Raw genomic sequence first — 23,706 nt, 5'->3', positions numbered from 1 at the left:
AAACACTCAGAAAAAGTAAGGAAGGACCAGAACATTGCATCACATACATGCATTATTTTATAGTCTGTAATTACTGATAAAGTGACAGTGTAAGCACACCACTTGGAAAAACCATCCAGAAAGAGTTAATGAGGGGCTTCGTTATTTTGCCTAGCTGTGGCAGTTGCTTGAATGGACTGCAGCTGAGGCAAACTGGTTCTGCGGGAGAAAAGAAACCATAGGGGAAACAGTCCTGAGAGAGTAAGAAGTCTTGGTGATAAATTAGTAGGGTTGACTTTTGTTTGCTTGACACAGTGAAACTCTGCTAGAACTCTAGGTAGTGTCTTTTTCTAGTCTGGATTCTGCCATCTTTCCTCCTCTAAGGAAGGTCAAGAAAGAGTTACGTGCAAATTAGGGAGAAACTCTGGTTTGCCTGAGATTCCATAGCATGCAGGGTGTGATGCTGAGCCTTGTTGCCCTGAGAGGCATGAGACCTGAGGCCACGTATGTAGAAAGGCGTTATTAAAATAGATGCTGGCTATTTGTCTTCCCTTGTGCTGTGGCTAGACACCCAGCTTAATGCAAAAAGGTCACTGCTTCAATCTGACCTTGGCAAGCACTGGTGGGTGGTGACCAGGGTACCTCTTCTGAAGCACTTGTGAAACTATGACTCAGCCTAGCAATGGTACCTGGCTGTAGTGTTTCTTTGCCCATTTGACAATTTGCTGTCATAAAGCTGAATGTACTGTAAGCATGCTTGGTGGGGTATGTGCATGCAAAGCTCAACTGATTTAAATCAGCTGAGCACCTTCCATTGCAGTGGGTTTGTTTCACTGCAGAAACTCAGCCACCAGTGTGAGTACACGTGTGAGTGCAGGCAGCATGTTTTTCTGTGCCTAGACTTCTTGTGGCTTTCAATAATACAGTTCATTTACCATGAAGGAATAACAGCAGCCATAAAAGTGCTATTAGAAATTAAGTCCTTCTCACACCTGTGGTTTACTTACATGTCATCTCTGCCCCGTAGGACTGAAATGATTTGGTGACTCAAGTAACTGTGCACAAATATGCTCACACAGAAATCTATGCTTATGATCAGTCTTGAGTTATACAAGTTTAACGAGATCTTTGCCAGGGCTGAATGCAGCAAGCTTTTGTGGAGACTAAGAGACTTGTGATTTTTCTTCTTATAACTACCACTTTCAGCTCAACTTGTCTCAGAAATTGAGCCATTTTATAGAAAAGCTTTCTATTGGGGTAAATGGGAGTAAATCTGCTTGCCCCAAAGGAAAGCCAATATTATAAGACCTCTAGTCCAGAGGCTTTGAGGATCCCTGCATGAATAACGTGGTGTCTCTCTTCCCCAGTCTTTTAGGGGACCAAAGTTCTCCTCCCACAAGCTGTCATCATGACTGGGCACTAATTTATTTCCTTAACTGTGTTGAAAAGCTCTTGTGTGAAAACGAATTCTTTTGAGAAATAAAAAGAAGTGCTAGCTTTTAAAGGAGTCTTCCATCTGAAAGGTATATTGTTCATTAATGGCTGGAGGGCAAAGCCAAAAAAAATCAAACATGAAGGCAAATATGTATTTATTTTATCTTTAGGTCTACCTGAAGGCTAAAACTAACTCTAGTGCCAGTGTTTTCCAGTAGTCCCATTTTGGCAGTGGGACCTGTACCCACAGAGTCCCTCTGAAGAGGACCACCAGGCTTTTAAAGGATGCTTGGTCTCTTTTGTTGTGAAGGAAAATGTCCATTATTCCTATTCCAGAAGGATCTGTTGGAAAACCCCTGATTTTCTGTTAGGAAAATCTTCCTAAAAGATGTGTTAACAAATAATTGCAGTTCAAATACATTGGGATAAGGGAAAAATACTTGCTTTCTAGAATATAAGCTGCTGTTTCTTTTTTTCTACAATAAAAAGTGTGAGGAAAGACTTGGGTTCATCTCCGAAGAAGAAGAAACAAAAGCAGAGATCTGATTTCCATATAATCCCAGAATCTGAGAGTTTATTTTAATTTCAAGTGCCTCGAGTGTCAGAGGCCATGTTGTCCTTCACATCAAAATTGGGAATGACTATAAACATAGAGCAGTAATTCACCAGCATGACTCCAAATGTTGTGATAGCACAATGAGAGTTCACCTTGTTGCTGTGTCCTGAGCAGAAATGCACAGTACTTAAGCATTTGGGTGAACGAGGAGGATAGGGAGGGTGCCGTCTGCTCTTCACCTCCAGCCTTTTGATTGAAGGCACAGTGTGCAGGCCCGTGTGGAGCTTGCCTCCAAAGTCTCATCCTCAGGTTATTGCTCTCATTCAAATATAGAGTGAAAATCTTTTTTTTCATATGTTCCTGATTGTATGCATTTCTTGATATAAATTGCAGATATTTTTTATCTAGTTATTCACATCATGGTGCATTACACTACACAGACTTGCTAATGTTCCTTCTGACGCATTTGTTGTGTGTAAACCCAAGGTAACTGTTTTAAAAACATACTATCAGCTCTTTAATCTCCATTTTGTGTGTCAAGCAAGTAGTAACACTTACCATTTATGGTGGAATGAGATTTTTCACTGAGCCAAAACAGTACTTGATTCATTGTGGGGATTTTCTGTGCAACCTTTTTTGTTGTTGTTAGATTTAAGTGAAAAGTTAAAGCTCTTAAGCTATTGAATCTAAATGTTTAATTCTGAGGCTTTTTTGGATGAAACAAATGGAGGCATTCTGAAATTCAACATCCATCATAAATACATTCCCCACTCTGCCTTTGGTGTAGGATTCTTCTCTGGTCTCTTCTGCACTGGGCATTTCAATCTGAACCCTGAAGGAGTTTGAAGTCGGTGAATATCTGCTTGTCTAGTGCCCTGAACTTCTGTGCAAGGGACAGCACTGTAGCATGCTGTATCCACTCAGCTATGGAAACCACAGGGCAAACAAAGCCCATTTCAGCCAATCTTGAACAACCTGACTCCTAACATGTGGGTTTTGTTGGGGGCAGGGATAATTCATTTTGGGTTTGTTATGCAATGGTGATGACAAGTAGTCTTTCAAGTGCTTTAACGTAACAGGGTACTTTTCTGGATCTTTGTGGGCGGTTGCTCCCAAAGATGAGGGAGAATTATGGTAGAAGGCATACATGTGGTTATCTGAAAGTCTGTGAGAGCCAGGGGTGGTTGGCATCCTCAGATGATCAAAGACAAAAGGCAACTCTTTTGTGGTGAACCAGAGAAGCCTATGGAGATGAGCCATAAAGGCATTTCTTACATATGTTCTCTTTCCTAAATACTCCACTCAGTGCCTTCAGGGAAGTGTTCTTATTCTGAATACATGCAGTGCTACTATGCATCCTATTAGTAGTGCTACCAAAAATTCCTAGGCAGAATTTCTTCTTTCACCCTTGCCAGTAAAGCACAATGCTTAGATTCGGGCTGCTCTGCATGCATAGTGTAAGGTAGAAACATGCCCCTTGCATGTTGTGGATGGATAGGAGCTGAAGCTGCTGTGTGTCTCTTGAAGCTTTGAGTGCAAAGCACAGCCTCACTTTGAATAGAGCCTTCTGCTTTGGTTATTTTCACTTAATGATGTGTAGGAATGGAGTCAATGGTTTGATTTAGGGGGCAGTATCTTGACGGAGAGGGGTTAAGTATTTCTGAGAGTAAAAGGTCAGAGAAGACTATTTATAGTGATCTGGAAAAGACCATTGCAATGCATGTTTGTCTTTTGTTTTCATAACTAGTGTAATGGAGTGCCATATAGAGAGTTTTGTTCAGGTTTGCTTGTAAACAAGAGAGCTTTTTAGGTTGTTGAATTTGTCATGACAAGTGTCAGGGAGCAGCAAGAGTGAGCTTCTCTACAGGGCTAGGAAAGCCAGAAGCTGAGGGTGATGACAAGGCCGGCAGTGGCAGTGCTCTCACCAAAAAGCAGCACAATCCCACTGTGCTCAAACAAGAAAGGTAGAGCAGGTTGGGTGATGGTAAATCAGGGTCAGCCAAGTGTCCAATGATTGCTGGATGAGTCCTCAGTGATGAGGAAGGTTTGAGGTGAAATCAGGAAATCAAATCAGCAAGGAAAGGTATGGGTGAGGAAATACAAGGCTGGGCACAGGCACACCTATGGCATAGCTCAGGGTTGTGTTTAAATGCAGTTTCTGAGCCATCTAGGGTGGAAGACCCAAGCTTAGGATGACCTCCTATCCTCAGCCTTACGTATTGAGAAGAAACACACAGTTTGGCGTATGGTCTTGGAGTAAGGTTCAGTTGTGAGCTTGTCATCAAAAGATTTCTCATAGAAACATGAAGTTCTGCCTAAATTATTTTGTAGAGAGCCTGAATCCAGAAAAAATATCATCAGCCTATATCAAACACCAAAAAGACCCCCAAAAGTAACTGGCAAATCTTAATATGTAGCTGCAAACCTCTAGGTTGGGGTTTGCCAATTTCCTAAAAAAAAAAAAAAAAACTTAACATTTTCTTAGGGTGGGGTGCTCTCTCCCACCTTCCCCTGCCCTGCAGAATAAAAATCCCATCCTTCACTTCTGCCTCCCTCTCTTTCTATCCAGCATCTCTCTGCTGTGAGTTTGCCCTGTGACCTTGTGCCAAGGAAATCTGGGAAGCAGCCATGTGCCTGGTCCGTTTTTCTGTACAGCCTTCCAGTTCTCAGGGAACATGGGCTAATGCTTTGATATTTAGCCCCTGCAGTGTATTTTCTGCCTTGATTTTTCCATGCAGCTGCTGATCAGTGCCCTGTTCCTGATGTGAATGTGCTATCTAGCCAAGGATACAACAAAAGAGAAGAAACAGCAGGTGCACGTTCCCACGACCTCTAGCTTTAATAGCCGCTAAAGGATAGCTGACTTCTCCCTTGCTCCAAAAGCAAGGAGCTTGAACGCTCACGCAGCCCTCCTGGAAAAACGCATGCCAACAAAACTTTTTTCCTTCTCAAGTGGACCTCTTGCTCAGCTGAGTAGGAGGAACTTGTCACCGTCTTCTCATCAGCCAGCAGCACTACTTGCTGTGCCAGTTCAGCCTGGCCTGTGTGCTCCCGAATGATTAGCTGCTGGGAAATGGAGAGCCATCTTCACAGCACTGAGTTTCCTGTGCTGAGAGTCCAGGAAAGCACTGTGGAAATAGATACAGTGACTACGACTTTGTCACTTCTCGCACAGCTGGCTGAAGATAAATTTTACATTAGATGTTGGAGGGAATAGGAGGAAATACGTTCTTCCTCTAGAAGTGACAGAGTACTATCACCGTGGCCCCGGTCTTTCCCCAAACAGCTAATAACCTGAGACCCTTTCCTTAAAGGGTAGATTTCTGCCAAGACTTTAACATGTCCTGGGACAGAAATTAACAACAGAGGTTTTAAACCTGCTTTTGGAGAAAGTTGCTGTGCCAGCATGGGGGAGATTATAAACAGCAAGGCAAAGAAAGTATCTGTCATTTATTCACCTTTAGACACCAAGGAGCAACAGCATTTTGCTATGTATGTATTCTGCTGATGTAACAAAAAATGTAGACCGAGAGGACAGGCTGGGATGTCTATTGCTTTTAGCTCTAGTTCCCGTACTACCTTTCTCCCTCCCTCGGCCTAAAATGAGGACTTGTGCCAACAACACCCTCAGAATACCCAGCAGGGCAGACCTATTTTTCAAAATGCTCTGCCTATTTGGTCACTCTAGCACACAAGAGGATATGGAGGGTAGAAGCAAAGAGATGCACACTCTTCATAAGGGTTTCTAAAGCAATCCAGCTTCAAAGCATGCCTGAACTAATTCCTCTGATTATAGTGGTATCAAATAGCGTAGTAAAAGAGTAAGTATGACATTTAACTGGATAAATCCACATTCCTGTTTTCTGTTAGATGCAAAGACCATAGATCTCCTGATAGATCACTGCCCTGTGACTTTCTTCCTTGCTTAGTCCTAACAAAAACCCAACATCAGAAACAAACATGAATTTATACTGTAGGGTAGGGAGGAGAAAGGTTGCAGGTGCATTTTCAGATCCCATGTTTTGGGAGCTTGCTTTTGAAAGTATTTAACTGAGCTTGCAAAGGAGAAAGATTTCCCATTAAATCTTAAAATATTTCATCTCAATCTAACATCATAAAATCCTAGTATACTTCTTTTGACAGGACCAGCCCCTGAGTAAAGCTTGACAAGGTGCTTAAGCTGATAAAAGAACCTCCCATTGAGCATGTTTTTCAGACTGAAATTTTTAATGAGTGTCTTAATTACTATGAAAAATGTTCTACTCCAAGAAAATTACTACCAGTTCTCATCAGATCATTGAAAAGCTCAAATCTAGCACCTTCTTGGCTGACAGCTGAAAAGATGTAGTTGCAGCTAGGAATGTTTTGGTTTTCAGGTTACTGGTTTTCCATCAAATATTCCCTTCAGAAATTTATAAAGATTCCTCCCCACCCTACTCCTCTTCTCCCCCCCAAAAAAGAACTCATAGAAGAACTGAGAAGACTTTGCTCTGATACATTCCCCTTCCTCCACCCTGAACAGACGCTTGGTGCTAAAGTACCACCAGAATTACCTCTGGATCCTGATGGCAGTGACGGCAAGCATAAAAATGGTGTATGTGGTCCTCCCACCAACTTTCAAAGCAGCTCTTGCGTTCATGGGTGATGCAGGGTTCTTGCAGCAGCCGACTTGCATCCTCTTCCTGTGGTCCTCAGCAGCTGGAGTTACTGCTCCTCCTTTACTTCTGTGCTGCTGCATGCTCTGATGTTTCCTCCATACATACAGTGGTGAGCTGTGTAACTTTGTTTAGAGCCAGAAGACCTTCTTCGCTTTTACAAGGTCTACTTCTCTCTGCTATCCTTAAAACCTTTTTCTCTAAGTTACTGCTGTTAAGCTACCTATGTGATTAACAGTACTGTCTTATACCAGCCAAGATAATTTTCCTAGATATAAGGTAAACCCCTCTGGAAATTAATGTACTGAAATTAACTTTATCAGAAAAATGCTAGCCTCCCCAAATTTTGAAGCCACCACGCTTAAATGAGTCAGTGCCTATTTGGCTGTTCTTAGGAGGCAAAACTCTTTCCCCAAAACTACAGTCACAGCTGGTTTATATATTTCCTTGGCTGTGCTGAAACATGCCTGGTTGGAAGGCATCTGGTTTGGTCAAACAGATGCAAGACATCCTCTAATGGAGGGGAAGCATCAGCATGCGGCAACCATCCACCCCAAATACTAGGGACAAGTTTACTGAAAAGAGGCAGTAACATCCACTGGTGCTCAAAGGTAAAGCCAAGCAAGTTCAAACAGAAAATGAAGCCCCCTGTGTCCACAGTTCTTATACCCAGAAAAGCCAACAGCAGTGATATAATGAGATCTTTGTCTCTCCCAGCTGCTGTTGCTGTCATTTGACTTTATGAAAGTCGCTTCGTGACAATTTGAGCCAGCTACCTGCTGTTTGGTAACTGTGGCTTGTGTTTCAGTGTTGTGTGGTTTGGTGGTCAGGTGCAACAAGTATTTCTCATGCTTAGAGATGGGTTCCTGATGCCAAGGTCACATTTAACTGATGTGGATATCCCTGCAGCACAGGGCATACCATACCGTAGCTTCAGCCACAGAGTCAGTGGGTGACGTAAGCTGTCAGTAAATGACAGAGGCAGCAAGAAACAAGGGCCCAAGTCATCAAAATTAGAGGCTTTCAGGTTCTTAGTCATGTAAGGTTTAACTGGGAGCAAGGCACCCAAGCACTTGGAAGGATCTGACGTCCACCTAGCAACTAAACCAGGAAAAATACTGAAAAGGGGAAAAGCAGAATTTCCCACAGCATGTGGTGCAATGTAGGTCAGTTATCCTTGGGGTGAGGGTGAGGCCTTCTTTTCTTTTGTTTCCTTTCCCTCAAAGGCATCAGCTCAGTATCAGTACTGTCTAGAGTAAGAACGTAAAGATGCTGCTTGCTCCCTGATACGGGAAGTGATTGCCGCAAAATAATCCAAAACATTCACTTTCATTTTTTTTTTTTTTTTTTTTTTAATTAGCCTTTTGGTTTCTGAGCCTTTGGATTGCAGCCTGGTCACAGCTCAGCAACTTACCGTGTGACTGTGAAGACAAAAAAAAAGAAAAGTATTTGGGGGATTGGGATTGGGGTGGGGGGTTCACTGGGTTTTATTAGAAGCCAAAACTCTCAGCCTGCCTCTAGAGCTGGAGCCAGCCACCAGACAGCACGGTAACACCGCGGCAGCAGCACCGCCCTCGCGTCCCGGGTGGATGCTCCACGTCGCAGAGCTTCTGGCCCCGGCCCTTGGTGCGTTGTTCTCCATCCACCTTCAGCACGACCCTGGAGCTGGACTTAAATGCTGTCGCCCTTTCCGTGTTTGACCGTTTCCTCCTCCTCAGCTGAGGCGACAACAGTGCTTCGAGATCCTGTTGTACTCGGAGGCAGTGCCGTACCACGAGCACGGCGTCCTGTCTCCCTCGTGCCGTTCCTCCCTTGCTACCTGCCTTATTTTTCAGCCTCCCGGGCAGCCCGCGCCCCGCTCCGCCGGCACACACACGCGCGCCCTCCGCCCGGGCTGCTATTCCCCTCTCGCGGGCAAAGCAGGCAACAGCACTCACCTCGGCGCTCCGGAAAGTACTTTTTTTTTTAAAAAAAAAAAATAATAATAATAAAAATGAAAATAAATAAATAAAAGATATTTTTTTCCAGGTTAAAAAAGGAGAAACACCGAGGCTTCCCGAGGCGGCGCGGCGCTTCCTCTTCCCTTCCGGGCAGGAAGAGGCGGCCGCGGCGGGTCGCCGCCGGGCGGGACAGGGCGCAGCCGGGCCACCCGCGCCCGCCCGCGGCGGCAGGAGGCCCCGCGGCGGCGGCGGCGAGGATGCGGCGGGCGCTGCGCCACGGCGGGGCGGCGGCGGCGGGGCGGCTGCACCCGGCGCTGGCCTCGGTGGCGGCGGCGCTGCGCCTGGAGCCGCCGGGGCGCCTGGCCGCCGCCGTGTTCCCGCTGCAGCGGCTGGCGCGCTGCCTGGAGCCCGGCGCCGAGGCGGCGGCCGCGGCCTTCGGGCTCTTCCAGCCGCGGGCGGCGGAGCTGCTGCGCGCCGAGGCGCTGTTCCGGGCCCGCGGGCCGCGGGCCGTGCGCTACGTGGGCTCGGCCACGCGCGTGGGCCACGCGCCGCCGCCCGCGCTGCCCGAGGTGTGCTTCATCGGCCGCAGCAACGTGGGGAAGTCCTCGCTGATCCGCGCCCTCTTCTCGCTCACGCCGGAGGTGGAGGTCAGAGTGTCCAAGACGCCTGTAAGTGCCGCGCTCGCCCCCGCCGCGGCCTTGCCCGCGGTTTAAAGCAGCTTTTTGACCCCGTGCCCTAACCTTGTCCTCTGAAAAAATTCCTCTCCCTCCAGGGCCACACGAAGAAAATGAATTTCTTCAACGTCGGGAAGTCTTTTACTCTGGTGGACATGCCAGGATACGGCTACCGTGCCCCAGAAGACTTCGCAGAGATGGTGGAGGCCTATCTGCAGGAACGGCACAAGTAAGGGAGCCACTGAACGCGCGCTGCAGCGTAACTCCATCTCCACAGAGCAGTCGCGCCTGGACGCTTGCATACAGTGCCGTGTAACTAGATGAAAAAATGCAGAGTAACTTCAAGCAACGGCATTGATTAGTTCCGAAGCGATTTCCCTGGGAACCTCCGTGGTGATCACCGTGGTTTGAGTCTGTCGTTCGTGCTTAGACAGAGCAAAATATTAAAAAGATTAAGGTTTTGACTTAAACTGCTGCTCTGTGCCAGCCCCCTCAGCTCCTATGTATGGCTTATCTTGGCTCTTCCTATCTCCAAATCCTGCTGCTTGTTTTTGCTTATGTCTTTGGAAATAGCACAGTAGCCTTGAAGTAATGGTCATGGTTATTGTTATCTGTATTTCTGGCAGCTTGAAGAGGACTTTCTTACTAGTGGATGGAGTAGTAGGACTCCAGAAAACAGATCACATTGGTATAGAGATGCTGGAAGAGTTTGGGATCCCTTATGTGGTAAGTAACACTGCATTCCTGAAAAGGCAGAAGCAGCATAACCTCTGTAGGTTATACGCCAAAGGTAATCTGTAAATGTATGTACCCTCTTTGGGAGCTTATTTATGCAAGCTGTGTCCTACCTCTGAGTAATAGTGCCCTCCCCTCCTGACCCCGCTCTTCTTTATTGTTTATAAAATAAGCCTAAAGTGTGTATCTTGTCATGGGGAGCTTTTTGAGGGGGGCTGGCTTTATTAATTAAAATGGATTTTTTTTTTTTTTACGAGGGTCTGGAAAGGATCTGGTCCTTACACAGGCTGTAGAAGTGCTTAGATGAATTGTACTAAACCATTTTTCCACTTAAATAAGATCCAGAGCGAATCACTCTTACAGATGTTCCGGGCTAGCAGCAAAATAATCTTTTTCTCTCAATCCTCCCTTTCTGAATCCATGCAGCTGGTGTTAACAAAAATTGACCGAGCTTCTGAGGGACTGTTGTTAAAGAACGTACTGGAGATCCAAGAGTTTGTAAAGGCGAAAACTCAGGGATGTTTTCCTCAACTATTCCTGGTCAGGTAAAGCTTTTCTCCATTGCTGTCATTTCCTTTGACGTGATGATTAGCAATAAGACAAACTACCTGAAATGAGTCTGTCTGTCCTGGAGGTATGCTCCTCTGTGCCCCAAGCATGGAGGGTGGGCTGCCTGTGGGTAATGGCCCTTTCCTTCTTCCTCATCCTCCACAAGTGTGCGGAGTTCAATTTTCAAGGCTGTTGCTTCTTTCGGCCTTTATGCTGAGGGGCAGCCGTACCTACACTGTGCAACAGCAGGCTTTGTCAGGCACGCGTTGCCTGAGGTCCATCACTTCATACAGCAGCGTAGTTTGGAGTTTGCGTTATAGTAGCAACCCTTAATTGTTGGCTTATGTAGCTGAAGTTCTTACTGTATCAAGGTTGTGCTGCATTGTGTGGAGGACGTAATGTAATGTATCCACTGGCTGAGTTTGGTTATATTCATCCAAGATGCAGCAGCATCAGGCGCTGAATGTACACACCTTTGTTCCCGTAGTTCTGTGGAGTTTTCCGGGGTTCACTTGCTGAGGTGTTTCATAGCCCATGTTACGGGAAACCTGCCTATTGCAGAGACCAGCTGAAAAGACCTGTTCCTGCTCTACTCGGCACGACTAGAACAAAAGGTACCAAATCTAGAGCTCTGTCTTTCTTTTCTTTCCTTTTTCCTTTCTTTTCTTTTCTTTCTTTTTTTTTCTTTTTGTAAATAACCTGAAATACTAGAATTTATTTTTTGGATAAACTTGTCTAAATATTTGATTAATATTTATAGGGATAAGCTTTTTAATAAACTCATCATTCAGGAAATTTGCAGTGCAAATTAATGCACTTTATTATCCAATTGTTTTATAAAACCTACGTGATTGTGCCAAGAAAGGAAAAACAAAGGTAACTCTACAGAGGAGCTAGGCTTTAATACAGCATTTCCTCTCTCTCTCTCTTGTGCGCGCTAAGTATTCAAAAAGCTACTACTGCATACCTAAACTCTGCTGTATTTAGGATACTAGAGACAGTCCAGTAATCTGATAAATAAAAAGGCATTTAGTTTAGAAAAGAAAAACTGTAGCTGTAACATTAAACAAGCCATGCTTGCCAACTTGAATTGATGCTATTAAGAAGTTCAGCGGTCTCAGCTTATTTAGCAGCCTGCTGTGAGACTGCCTAGAGTAGAAATGGCCAACACTTTATTTGTGAAAGTGTTTTTAGAGAGATCTGGCTAGGAAGCTGCATTGTGCAACTCCTCTGCCTCATGCATTCAGTAGGTACAGTGTGATAGCATGCCTTACATGTGTACACCAAGTTGTCCCTGTTCCAGGTGGATGAAGGAACGGACACATCTTTAATGGGATCTGCCTTTCAATTGCTGTGGGCTTGGAAGAGAGTGAGATAAATGACTAACACCTAAGGGAGCTGTGTCCTTCTGCACTTTATTGTCAGTCAGTGCTGCACCTACCTTCTGTTTTAAATCCAGCATGAAGTTCTGCAGCTGCACTCTGAACTGCCAGAGATGAGACATGTTTGTTTTAGCCATTTTACTATACGAGGAGCTGAAGCACAGTAGCGAGGCCCTGTATTCTTCAGAGGCACTGTAACAGCTGGCAAAACTTTATCCCACTGCAGCTGTATCTGGCTAACTGCACCTGTCCCAGGGAGTCAGAAGCTGGGTAGTTAAAATATCAGAAAGGGAGACTGTCTTAATAGCAGTGATCATATACAAAAAAAAAGATCAAAACTATTAAGTGCAGATGTCAAACTGCACTCAGTCTTGCTGAGTTTTAGGATTGCCAAGTGTGTATATATATGGTTGTCAGTTACTTATATTAACTGTTTAAACCTCATGAAAGAGTAATTTTTTCATAAACCACTCTGAGGATTAGAAGGTGGTATTCCTAGCGTTCTGCTTTATTATGGAATTTCTTGCAACTCGTAGATTAGACATGAGATAAGGTTTACTTCCAGCATATGTATAGGAAGCAGCAGGATGTGAGGAATGCATTAAAAAGAGGTGGATCTCTTAATTTCCACATCTAAGCAGAGATCACACCTGTAATTCTCGAATACTTCACCTCCAATCCCAACATGCTCCAGAGCAAACTAGCCCATATGGTGCTTGTACAAGAGGAAGTGCAGTAGCATAAGGATGATGGAAGAGATGCAGATCAACGTTTCTGGCATAATCTTTTACTTAAACAATAACAACAAAATAACCCTAGCATCAATCTAGCCTCTAATTTTAAAGGCCTCAGCTCTGATTCAAGAGCCTTTGATGCAAACTGCCAGCCAGTATTATTTCTCAAACTGTTAACTGCTGTGTTAATGAGATACGACTGCAGAAAAAGTGCATTTGAACTGGGAAGATAGCAGTATGTTAAAAAAAAAAATCTATTAACAAGAACTGGTTATCATATGCGATAGATGCTAAGCGACAATATGCTTGCCGTATTGAACAGAGGCTTACGGCCCCAGGTTTCTCGTGGCATCTCGAACAGGCTCAGCAGCTCCTTCGCTGTGGGGCCTTGGACTGTTGGGACCCCTCTTACAGTCATACAGAAGGTTGTTTGATGAGGTGGTGCAGGATTTCAACTCAGGAGGGTTCCTCCCTATCACAAACACTGTAATTAAAAAAAAAAATCACACCTTAAGCTTCTGTGGGAGAAGTTCATCCATCTTTCAGATTTCTTTCAATAGTTTTAGAGAAGGTCTGTTCTCTACTACCTTTGTATTCATCTTCAAGAAATGGTATTCCATTAAAATTGGTTCAGCAACTTATCTGTGGCCCCTTGGTCTCTCCTTTCTCTGACATCTTTTGACCCAGTTTAGGCTAACAGCATGCGACACATCTTAACAAAAAAAAAGAACAGAAAACATTGTTTTGTTTAGGTGTCTACAGAAGTGAAGGATTGCTGCCGAGAAAGTGAAAGAGGATCTACGGTTCACGTTCTGCTTGTTCTTTGGCTCAGGGGAAGTCGTGCGGAGCTGCGCTCGGCACCTGGAGCGGGAGGGACTGCCACGGCCGGGACTTGCGGATGCCGCTCGCTGGCTGCTCCTTGGCCGGACGCTCGGTTGGAGCAGCCCCATGTGTGCGGGAGTCGCCAGAAGACACTGCGCTGACTGAGGCCTGCTTGCGATGGCAGAGCGAACTCCCATCCTCTGGATTAAATTTAATTTAAGAGCTGTGGCTGTGCTTGCGGGGGATTAGCTGCAGTTGCTGTGCTGTTCTGTGATACTCAGCCAATGCCGCTTCGATCTACGGAGTCCTGAGTGTTGGGAAGAGGAGAAACTTAACCAAAAAGACCAAGCGTCGATTCCGTTATTTCCCTAACTCCCGGGGTCGTTAAGTGCCTGTTTTCCTTCTGCGTCTCTGTCCTCGCTGTCAAGAGCGGCGAGACCATCTGGTTGCTTCTCCAAAGCTGCAGCAGTTTCACTCGCCAGCGCTCTGCCTTTAGCATAAAGCTCCTCCTCGTACAGCGCTGGGCCTCCATCCCTCGCTCCTTGGTGAGCTTGCCGATGCACTGCCGGAGTTCATTCTTTTTCCCCTCGTGGTTTAATGTTCCCTTTGCGCCTGTGTAGCGCTCGTCGCCCTCAGTGCGCCGCTTCGGGGTAGCTCTCCCGCTTGCGGCCTCCCGCGCGCCCCGGGGCGGGCGGGCGGCGCCTCCGCCGTACGGCAACATGGTGGCCCCCAGGCGCGGCGGCGGCGGCGCCTCCGGAAGTCCGGCTGGCCCGAGCGGAAGCGGGAGCGGCTGCAAAGAGGAGGGTGGGGCGGGCGGGCAGGCAGGCAGCGATGGCCGATGAGGAGGAGGACGCGCCGGTGAGCGGAGTGGGCCGGGGCCGGGGCCGGGGCCGGGGCCGGGGGGAGAGAGGAGGGAGGACGGTAGCGCCTGTGCGCTGACAGCGCCTTCTGGCTGTGCCGTGCCTTTCCCTAGTTCGAAGAAGACGCCGAGGAGGCGGGAGGAGGCCTGGACGGCGGACAAGGCCGGAGGAAGAGGCTGTTCTCCAAGGAACGTGAGTCCAGCCGCAGGCAGCAGCCTGTGCCCGGCAGCGCCTGGCCCTGGCCGCTCCTTGCGAACCGCACCGCGGCTTTTACGAACAACGTGTGCTCCCTGCGGAGACGGCTGCACGTCTTAGGCAGCTGTAGAGTTTTACAGCTCATTAAGCAACGGCTTACCTTCCCTACCCCCGCTGAAAGCAGAGAAAGCTGTCCTACGGAACAGCACATCTTGGCCAGTACATCATCATCTGAGCCTAACCCTGGCAAGCATCACGCGGCAGTGCAATGTTCAGTATTTGGTAGCTTAAATGCATTTTAAAGTGTCTGACATCAGATGCACTTTTATGCATACATACTATGCTCTGGCTGGGGTCTGTTTTATTTCCCATATGTTCTCCAAAGAGTTGTCCTGTCCAGCAGTCAGGAATGCCATCCTGTTGCATGAATCATAGAATCATAGAATGGTAAGGTTGGAAGGGACCTCTGGAGAGCATCTAGTCCAACCCTCAGCATAGCCCTGTACAGGGATTGAACCCACGACCTTGGCATTAGCAGCACCACACTCTAACCAACCGAGCTTAACCTGCCTGGCACTAGATGCATGCTGCTGGCTGTGCTGAATGACCAGAAAAAAAAAGAGGATCATGCTGAATATTTCTTTTTGCAGTAAGATGCATGATGTATGGATTTGGGGATGACCAGAACCCTTACACAGAATCAGTGGATATTCTGGAAGATCTGGTAATAGAGTTCATCACAGAAATGGTAAGTCAAATTTAGATGTTGTGATCAAAATCTAGCTCATATTATTATTTCAAATGCACTGATTATTACATCTCAGTTGAACAGAGGATAGGATATTTCTTGCAGAACACATCTCAACAAAAGGGGGTGGATTCATTTTCTATAAGCATTAAAAGCAGGTTCAAAGACTCCCATTAAGATTTTCGTTTTCTATAGGCTAATACTTCTAACTCAACTCCTGCATTATCTCAGGCCAGTAACACTAAAGCTAGTAGGAAGATTTGCAGATTAGCTTTTCTCCTCCAAGTGTAAGTGGAAACTAATGCATTTTGCTCCTTTTGGATTTGGAAGAGTGCCTTCATCCTTTGGGGGCAGTTAGACTGATACTTTACAGCTGCAGCTGACTTTATAGCCCACTGTGGCATCACTGCATGTACAGCTGACAGAAGAGGATCAGTTTTGAAAGTTAATCTACTTTTGTGTTTTCCCATTTTTTTAACAAATCTGGGCATGCATCGCTGTCACAAAATGAATACAAACTTCTGCTGGCTTAAGCAATCATTGATCCAGATGTTTGGATGCTGGTAGGATTTCTTTTTTTCTTTTAGCAAGTCTTTCCGGCTGTTTGTGAATCTTGTTTCTCTTGAAAGGTTGGCCTTGCCTTCTCTGTCAAAATGCCCTCCACTGTCCTCAGATTTGGTATTACATATCTTATGCAAGTTCTTAATGCCATTCTTCCTTAAGCACTCTACGTGTTTGGTCTCCCTTGCATATACTCAGGCCTTAGTTTTGGTGTCATTATGGTCATGTATGTATAGAGGTACATGCCAGGTGTGGGCATCAATGACCTGGGAATGACAGCCTGGAAAAAAGGTCATGGGAGTGTACGCCAGAGTGCTTCTGGGACTAGGATGGTGGTGCCCAGAGCCTGAAATTGCTTACCTTTTGCTTATAAAGTGACAAGAAATAAAATGGAATTGAGAGCTTAAGAAATAATTAAGAGTCAAAGGCACAAAAGCACAGCACTAACTTTCTCTTCTTCCTCTAACAGACACACAAGGCAATGTCAATCGGGCGGCAGGGTCGCGTACAGGTTGAGGACATTGTCTTTCTAATCCGCAAGGACCCCCGGAAGTTTGCCAGAGTTAAGGACCTTCTGACTATGAATGAAGAACTGAAACGAGCCAGAAAGGCTTTTGATGAAGCAAATTATGGATCCTGATTCTCTGCACAGGCTGTACAGCTTGGGCACCTCCTGCCCAAAAGCGAGGAATTAACGTGTATTGTTGGAAGGGGGGCGGTTTCTGGGTGGGGATCAGCGCTGGGATATCTGCCTTGACTCTCAGCCTTTACTCAGAAGCATTCAAGTCTCTGAACATTATCTGATTGTATGTGGTATATTTAGGTATTTTTGTATCTTTTTTTTTGACATTCAAGAAGTGCAAACATGAGTTTTAAAGGTTCTTGTAATGGTGAGAAGTCTGTTTGAAGTAGGACTGTGTTCTATCAGGTATCTGGATGGCTAAAGAGAACTGATTCTTTACAACTACTTCAGTCATTATTAGATACTTCCTTGAAAGGAGATCTAGATCTTGGGTGACTGGACAAACTGTGCCTTCAAGCACAAACCACTAGAACTTCTGCTCTCTTCCCTGTCCCTGCTCCATATATGCTCTTTGAAGAAAACATCTTAAGCTCATACCCAATCCTTATAACTAAAATTACACTGATGAATTCACACAAGTTACATCAGACAGATTTCTTAGCACTAATGATCAAGGATTCTCAGTCTGGTAGGATTTTTTTTTTTTTTTTTAATTCTGCCTCACTGGACACAGCGCTCTTGTTCTCAGTTCTCCCTAGGAAAGGAGAGTTCACCTATCTGAGCTTTACTTGCCCTTAGATACTTCCCTCTTCCTGCCCTTGTTAGGCAGATGCACCACAGTAAAGTTGATTCCTGAGAAAGTTTTTTCCATAGCCTTTCTTGGTGATTCAGATCTTGACCCTTAGTTACAAGCAGGAGCCAGACAGAAAATACCAACTGCATTGCTTCTTCTAACAGATACTGTTCCCCCAGTGGATGTTAGAGTAGCTCCTCCTTACTTTGCCAAGCAGGTAGCAGCTGCCATTGCATTAAAAAGATCACAAGACAGTGGGAGACATGCTTGCAGGTAAGGAGTTGACTATTGCAGTCAGCTTTTCACCATTTCTGGAGCAGTTCAAAGGCATATAGTAGATTCAAATAGCCTTCCCCTTTCTCCCCCAATTTGAGAATAAGGATAACAAACGCTGCACAGTGATAACACTGCAAGTCAAGGCTCTGCCCAGTTTAAACAGAAGGAAGACTTCCTTGGAAAATAAGCAGCAAGTCTTTATGCTAAACAGCAGTAGGTGATCAGCTGCAGCCTTCTGCCCTGGATGGTTATTGCTTGCACTGCAGCTTTGACAGCAGCATTTAATAGGTGGTACAACAGTAGAGAAAGGGCACTGAGTTTGAGGTAACTCAAAGCTGCTATCTGGACAAGGCTAGCTCAAAAGATGACAGTAATCTTCTGTTTGGACACTCTTCCATAACAAATGGATTCTCAAAAAAATCTTGGCTTAATATAATTAGTACTTTCTTAGCAGTGCAACCCTACTTGAGTAGAATTCAGGGTGTGAGTAACCAAGCCACTGTCAGGGTTCTGAGGATTTTAATTAGAAAAAAAAGGTAAACAAGATCAGAATGACTTAACGCCTTTCCTGGTCCCAGCCCAGGATCAGACACCCATAGCTGCAAAAATAGAATCAATATCCATGTTCTCAGTAGCTTCTTTGAGCATAGAGCCAGGGTTTTCTTCCAGCAGCAGCCTCATAGGGATCCCTGTTTTGCTTAGTTCTCCAGTGGCTGTATCAGCATTGGCACATCCTTCATGACCCAAAGACCCAGCTTGGTAAACTGGAAGGAAGAGTGAAGCACCTCTCTCACACACTCCAGAAAGCTCAGAAGGTTTTTGCTGAACAGTCTTCAGAGTTTTCTTTGATTGCTTAGACCATTTGATCTTTCTTTGACAGAACCGTGCCCCGAGGTACTGCTTTGGCCGGTGTGCATTTTGTGAGCCAGAGAGGAGGTATTTGCAGACAGACGTTTTGACACAGCAAAGTTTTTTCTGCAGGCTTAAGGGGAGAAAGGTGCACAAAATGTTACTTTAGAAGCTGTTAAAAATAGGTTATTTGGGGTTTTGAGAGATTTGGTGTTAGCCTTCTCTAGCATTTTCCTTATCACACCTTGGGAGATACAGTATCTTGTATGGTAGTAGCCAGGGCATTCACTCCTTACACTATATAATAGCTACCCATTAGACATGCACACAGTTTAAGTTGCATTTTCATCCTGACTCTTAATTATGTATTCATGCATTTGTTAACCTTTTAATGATGCTAAACAATACATTCATATCGGAGTGCCTAATGACCAGAACTGTTGACCCTGTTTAAAATTAAAAAATGTGTTACACCACTGCATTTCCCTACACTGTAGCAAAATACACATTATTAAAATGTAAAGTGTCAGACCAAGAAACCCACATACATACAGAAATTACCTGCATCCCTGAGCCTCCACATGGTGCAGACGGTTGCTTTTCAGTAACTTGTTACGCAGAAAATAAGCTTCTGATTTGAGTTTGTTGCCTTTGCACCACAGAATAGCTTTTCTGAGTGCCTCTGACAATTCCCCAAAAGAGGTAGCTTTTTGAAACATCTGTACAAGAGATCGAGTATGCTGCGGTTTTGCCATACGAGAGCAAAGTGACACTGGCTGTGCTTTAGAAGGTGTGGATGTGAAGCTTACATCCTGAAACAGCAAAATGGAAGTAGTTAGCCTTTTAAAAACACAACACACCTGATACTCTGTTGGAGAGGAGCAGAGCATTGACATATTCGTGACTACATTCTTTATAAGGAGAAGGCAGAAGAGCAGTCTTGTTTACTGGAATACATAGAGGCACACAATTAGAACTTGTATTTCTGTCTACTATTGACTTGCTCTTGTGTTTTCACTTGTACTTCTCCCCCTCTGTGAAATAAAGAAAGATACCAATATATGTTCAAACTCATAAAAAAGATTAATAGTGTTTTTTTCAATGCAAAGCTTCCATGCTGACCTGGCTGGTCAGAAAAGCAGGACTTAAGAAAAGCACAGCTTGTGTTTTAGCAGTAGGTATTCTAGAAGGCAAGGGCAGAGAGGGAGAAGGGGGCATCTTCAATCACAGATACTACATTCAGAGTCTAAAAGTATTTTAATGTTCTAAAAACTGGTGTTAAATGGTGCCACACAAACCTGGGTTGGACGTTTGGACGGTCTAAGCAAGCTCTTCACATCAAACCCCAGATGTCTCCCTACAGAGAGGGGGGAGAATTTCCATTATGAAATAAAGTCTTAAGCCTTCCCACAGAGGTACTGATGTGTTTTGCCGTTAGCAGCAGCCTCACACCTGCACACTCAACACTTTCGGTCCAAACAGCAAAGAAGTGGAAGGGGACTACACTCATGTGGCCACTAGCAGGGGATAAAGAGGATTTAGTAAGTTACACACGGCTGTAAGGGCGACTTCCATCAGTGAAAGCCTCATACAAGAGCCTGGATGCCTGCGGTCACTGCTGTACCCATGACAGCCTGGGGAAAGCCCAGAACTAGCAGGTATAAGACACAACTACGTAAGAACTGCAGACAGTTCTCTTAGCTTCCCTCACTATCCTCAGGTGCCATCTGTAAAGAGGAGGGAAAATACTACTGACTATACACAGGATCTAGTTACTGAACTCATTATAGCAACACTGACATCGTCTACAGCTTTGTGAAGACATGGGTACATAACAGCATTCTCCTCCTTATCCTTGGACAGAGAAAGGGAGTTCATCCGGGGACCACCCTCTGCAGGTGGCAGAAGAGCTTGGCTCTGTTGGACAGAAGTTGGGGTTAATGGCAGTTTCTGAGATGCCAGAAACCAGTAGTACTGTGGCACAATGCTTTACCTGTGCTAGCTCTAGTAACCAGAACTGGCTTTCCGATGTCTGTGGGGCACGAGATGGTCTTGCTTTCCGCAACAGTTGTGCAGGTCACCAAATCTCTCTTTTTCTCAGCCTCTGATGCTGCCTCTGGCACTGCTGGGAAGAACTTTTTCAACCAGCTGGCAGCTTTTGTGGCTGTCAGTGTTTTAGCCTTTTTCTTCTTCACCTCAGAAGAGAAAGAAACTCCAAGAAAGTCACTGATGTCAGAAGGGAAGGTAAAGCCCTTAATATAAGGCATCTGTTGAGTCTCCGACACAAGCTGCAGTGATGTTGACAACACCTCATATAATGAAATGAGGCTCTGCAATACACACCTGTACTGAATCCTGAGGAGGTAAAACAGAAAAGGTATTGAGTCATCTCTAGCAAAACCATCATAGCTTGTGCTCACTGAACAACCACCTTCAGCTTGAGAGAAAGAGCTACTGGAACTGATTCCAAGTATCCCTCTCCTTATTCCTCCCCTAAATACAATCTTTTCCTTTTACACTCCATCAGCACATCTTCTTCAAACAGTCTTCTTTAAAATCCTCACGTCAACTTGCCTTCCATCTTTAAAGCAATGTTCAAGTTCAGAGCATAAGACTCGCTTAACTAATAAGCCCTGTTTGGGAGCCCCTCCACGTCCCTAGAGCTTTACGGAGTGCCACATTAGGAACTCAGCAGGTTCCCAGGTCTCGCCCAAATCATTCAACAGATCTTCCCAGAAAAAGCAGCGTGTACCAACTCAGGACAACTGTGCTAGCACTGATGCCCATGTGGTCTCCTTCTCCATATCAATGGAGGACAGATTTCTTATGCCAAACACCATTTTAGTGAGTTCATGTGCACAGCACTGTTACCTCCTCAGCTACAGCCAGCAGTTACTTTCTCAGTGCTGCTCTGCAGGACTGACAAGAGAGCAGAACAATGACTTCTCTGGAAAACTCAGCAGTATTACAGAATAGCTTTACCTCAGCCTTTCCATTTCATCACGGGGCAAGTCTTATTGCTTGATGCAGAGTACCAGATGGTAGTGTTTGTGGCAGGCTGGCATTAGTGCTGATTTTATTATCACTACACAGAGTTTGCAATGAACCAAGTACAAAGCCTTCCAAAAGAGCATACAAGAGGTCTCCAGTTGTACAATTCTTCAGATGCTAGAATAATGTCCAAAGGGATGGAAGGACCTCCGATTTCCCAGATGCTTTCCTTGCCTCCCAAGCAAAAAAAGCTTGCCCAGCAGCAAGGTCTAATTACAAGCTCTTCTACCTGACAGGCATGTCAAACAGACAGACAACAAACAAGACAGACTTTTGAAAACACAAACCACAGCCGGCTCAACAGCCCAGAAGCCACAGTGTTCAAAAGAATGAATTCTTCTGAGCAGAGATGCTTAACCGACAAGCTGAAGATTATACCAGTTAAGGTTAAAAAACAAACAGCATGTAATGAGACTTGCTGAACACACCAACTAGAGGTAATTCACAAAGTAATATCCTGGATAATTTGAGAGATGAACATTCAAACTTTGAGTTGCTCAAGGCCAAAACAGCAGCCAGCCAATAGTTCAAGGTTCTTCCATAACAACTTGAAAAGATGATGTTTAGCTATCAAAGAAACTCCAAGTTGCACACATTAACTGCATGGTTGAGTCCCTCAGCAATACACAGCCTACAGTCAAAACCACAACCTTGTTTTGGTCTCATGAGGTGCTTCTGGTGGACTGTAAGAATGTTTTTATAATGAAAAAGGATACAGAAATGCTTTACAGCAACAATCCAGTAGCCTCAGTGACAGCTTGCAACCTCCCAGTACCTTCACAGCAACTGTTTCCATCATAGGCTGGCTGGGCACTAAGTGCTCTCCTTGGGCTTGGGGTTTATTCTTCCTGGGTTGATACACAGATGAGGAGATGGTTATGATCTGGCATTTCTAGCATTTTCTCCTTTAGCTCTGAAGACAGAGTTAACGGATAGTGTAACACACAGGGTCACAATACGTACTTGGGAATCAGCCCTGCCAGAGTTTCAATGCAGCCCACCAAGTTCATTTTCCATAGGCGCTTCAAGCACTGTTCCACCTAGAGAAGAGGAAAAACTCCTTTAGCTGATAAGAGCTCCTTGGTCTAAAGTCTATCATTAAAGCCAAGCAGCACCTTCCTGGCGTTAGTTGAACGGCCTAGACCATGAAAGGTGAGGCAGATGCTCTGGCCACGCAGTAATGTTACGGGGAAGGATCTCCCTGCGTGCCACTGCTGGGGACACAGAGTTTAAGCGCAGGGCTGGGGCAGACACTGCTGATTGGTGCTGCGTGGTTTCCCCCACAGCGTACAATGCACTTTGGTGTAAAACCGGTCTCTCAAGAACGGGAAAACACAAACTGAGAGGCAAGGCTACTGGTTTTTGGTTAACCCGCTACCTTTGGATCAGATGGTCTTATCCAGCTTTTCCTGGGACACCGGCAAGCGGTTCAGCTACGAGGTGAGGCCCCTCCCTGGGCATGGGGGCACCGCTCTTCCCGCCGGACGCGAATCCCTGCGGGGCCCGTGCACCGGCGGCGGGCGATCCCGCCAGGCCGGGAGCGGCCACGCGGTTACCGGCAGCCTCTCCGCTGCCCGCCGCCGCCCCGCCCGCGCCGCGCCGCGCCGCTCACCTGCCGCAGGGCCAGGAAGGGCCGGTGCCGGAGCAGCCGGTGCTGGTACACGTAGAGCACGGCGCGCAGCACGCGTCCCTCGGCGCCCAGTGCCCGCCCCGACAGCCGCTCCACGGCCGCCTCGCTCCGCCGCCGCAGCGCCGGCAGCCAACGCACTGCGGGGGCGGCAGACACCTCCTCAGCGCCCGCCGCCGCCGCCCGCCCCGGCCGCCCGCTTCCCCCCGGCCCCGGCCCCGCCGCCGCCCCGCGCGCCCGCCAGGGACCTGCAGGGTGTTGGCCCGACACGGCCACCGTCGCGCTGCTCGCGGGCCACGACACGTCCAGCCGGTTCCACGCCGCCTCGGACGCCGCCATCTTGCCGAGCGCCGGGCGACGGGGCGGACCCATGTGGCCGCGCTGGGCGGGGGGAACGGGCGACGGGCGGGCGGAACCACTCGCTGGGCCCCGGAGTGGGGGGGCGGGAAGGGCAGGTGCAGCTGCCGTGCAGCGCTCTAGTGGATTAGTGCTCCCAGCCCTGTGCCCCATGGAATTGCTTCAATTTTTATGATTTCCCAGGTGTTCTTCCCTGAATGTATGACATTATTCCCTGCCTGCCTCAAGCTGAACTTACTCTTTTTTTTTAATCTGCAAACAGCACTGTGCCCATTAATGTCAGATGACATTAATGACATAGAGTCAATGAAGTTAAGCTGAACATGAATTTTAAAAGCCTACTCTGTCATCTTTTTAGATTCTATTGTGTTATATATTTTCTGTATTCTTTCAAATATGCTAATAT

At 46.2% G+C, this 23,706-nt stretch overlaps 3 protein-coding genes across 3 annotated transcripts; 2 read left to right on the top strand and 1 right to left on the bottom strand.

The window, feature by feature from the left end:
* Nucleotides 1–8,848: 8,848 nt before the first annotated feature.
* On the top strand, nucleotides 8,849–13,279 carry GTPBP8 (GTP binding protein 8 (putative); the record flags this gene model as incomplete). Its single annotated transcript, XM_062573355.1, has 6 exons — nucleotides 8,849–9,232; nucleotides 9,337–9,467; nucleotides 9,865–9,964; nucleotides 10,400–10,518; nucleotides 11,010–11,136; nucleotides 11,826–13,279. Coding segments are annotated over 5 exons (819 nt in total), but the record flags the coding sequence as incomplete, so codon positions are not given.
* A 984-nt stretch (nucleotides 13,280–14,263) lies between these two features.
* On the top strand, nucleotides 14,264–18,754 carry TAF13 (TATA-box binding protein associated factor 13). The gene is made up of 4 exons (XM_062595543.1): nucleotides 14,264–14,318; nucleotides 14,434–14,512; nucleotides 15,166–15,263; nucleotides 16,294–18,754. Exons 1-4 carry the CDS (start codon nucleotides 14,292–14,294, stop codon nucleotides 16,462–16,464), a joined length of 375 nt encoding a protein of 124 aa, XP_062451527.1. The 5' UTR covers nucleotides 14,264–14,291; the 3' UTR covers nucleotides 16,465–18,754.
* On the bottom strand, nucleotides 17,919–23,292 carry NEPRO (nucleolus and neural progenitor protein). The gene is made up of 9 exons (XM_062595531.1): nucleotides 23,192–23,292; nucleotides 22,929–23,083; nucleotides 22,280–22,356; nucleotides 22,033–22,164; nucleotides 21,604–21,681; nucleotides 20,259–20,620; nucleotides 19,564–19,622; nucleotides 18,827–19,077; nucleotides 17,919–18,398 (listed from the first exon to the last, which is right to left on the bottom strand). The coding sequence occupies exons 1-9, from the start codon at nucleotides 23,280–23,282 to the stop codon at nucleotides 18,002–18,004; spliced, it is 1,602 nt and encodes a 533-aa protein (XP_062451515.1). The 5' UTR covers nucleotides 23,283–23,292; the 3' UTR covers nucleotides 17,919–18,001.
* Between the last annotated feature and the right edge of the window lie 414 nt (nucleotides 23,293–23,706).

This window comes from Rhea pennata, chromosome 1, assembly GCF_028389875.1.
Source record: "Rhea pennata isolate bPtePen1 chromosome 1, bPtePen1.pri, whole genome shotgun sequence".
Taxonomy (NCBI): Eukaryota; Metazoa; Chordata; class Aves; order Rheiformes; family Rheidae; genus Rhea; species Rhea pennata.
Note: the sequence above shows the minus strand (reverse complement) of the source record. Positions and strands in the feature narration are given on the sequence as shown.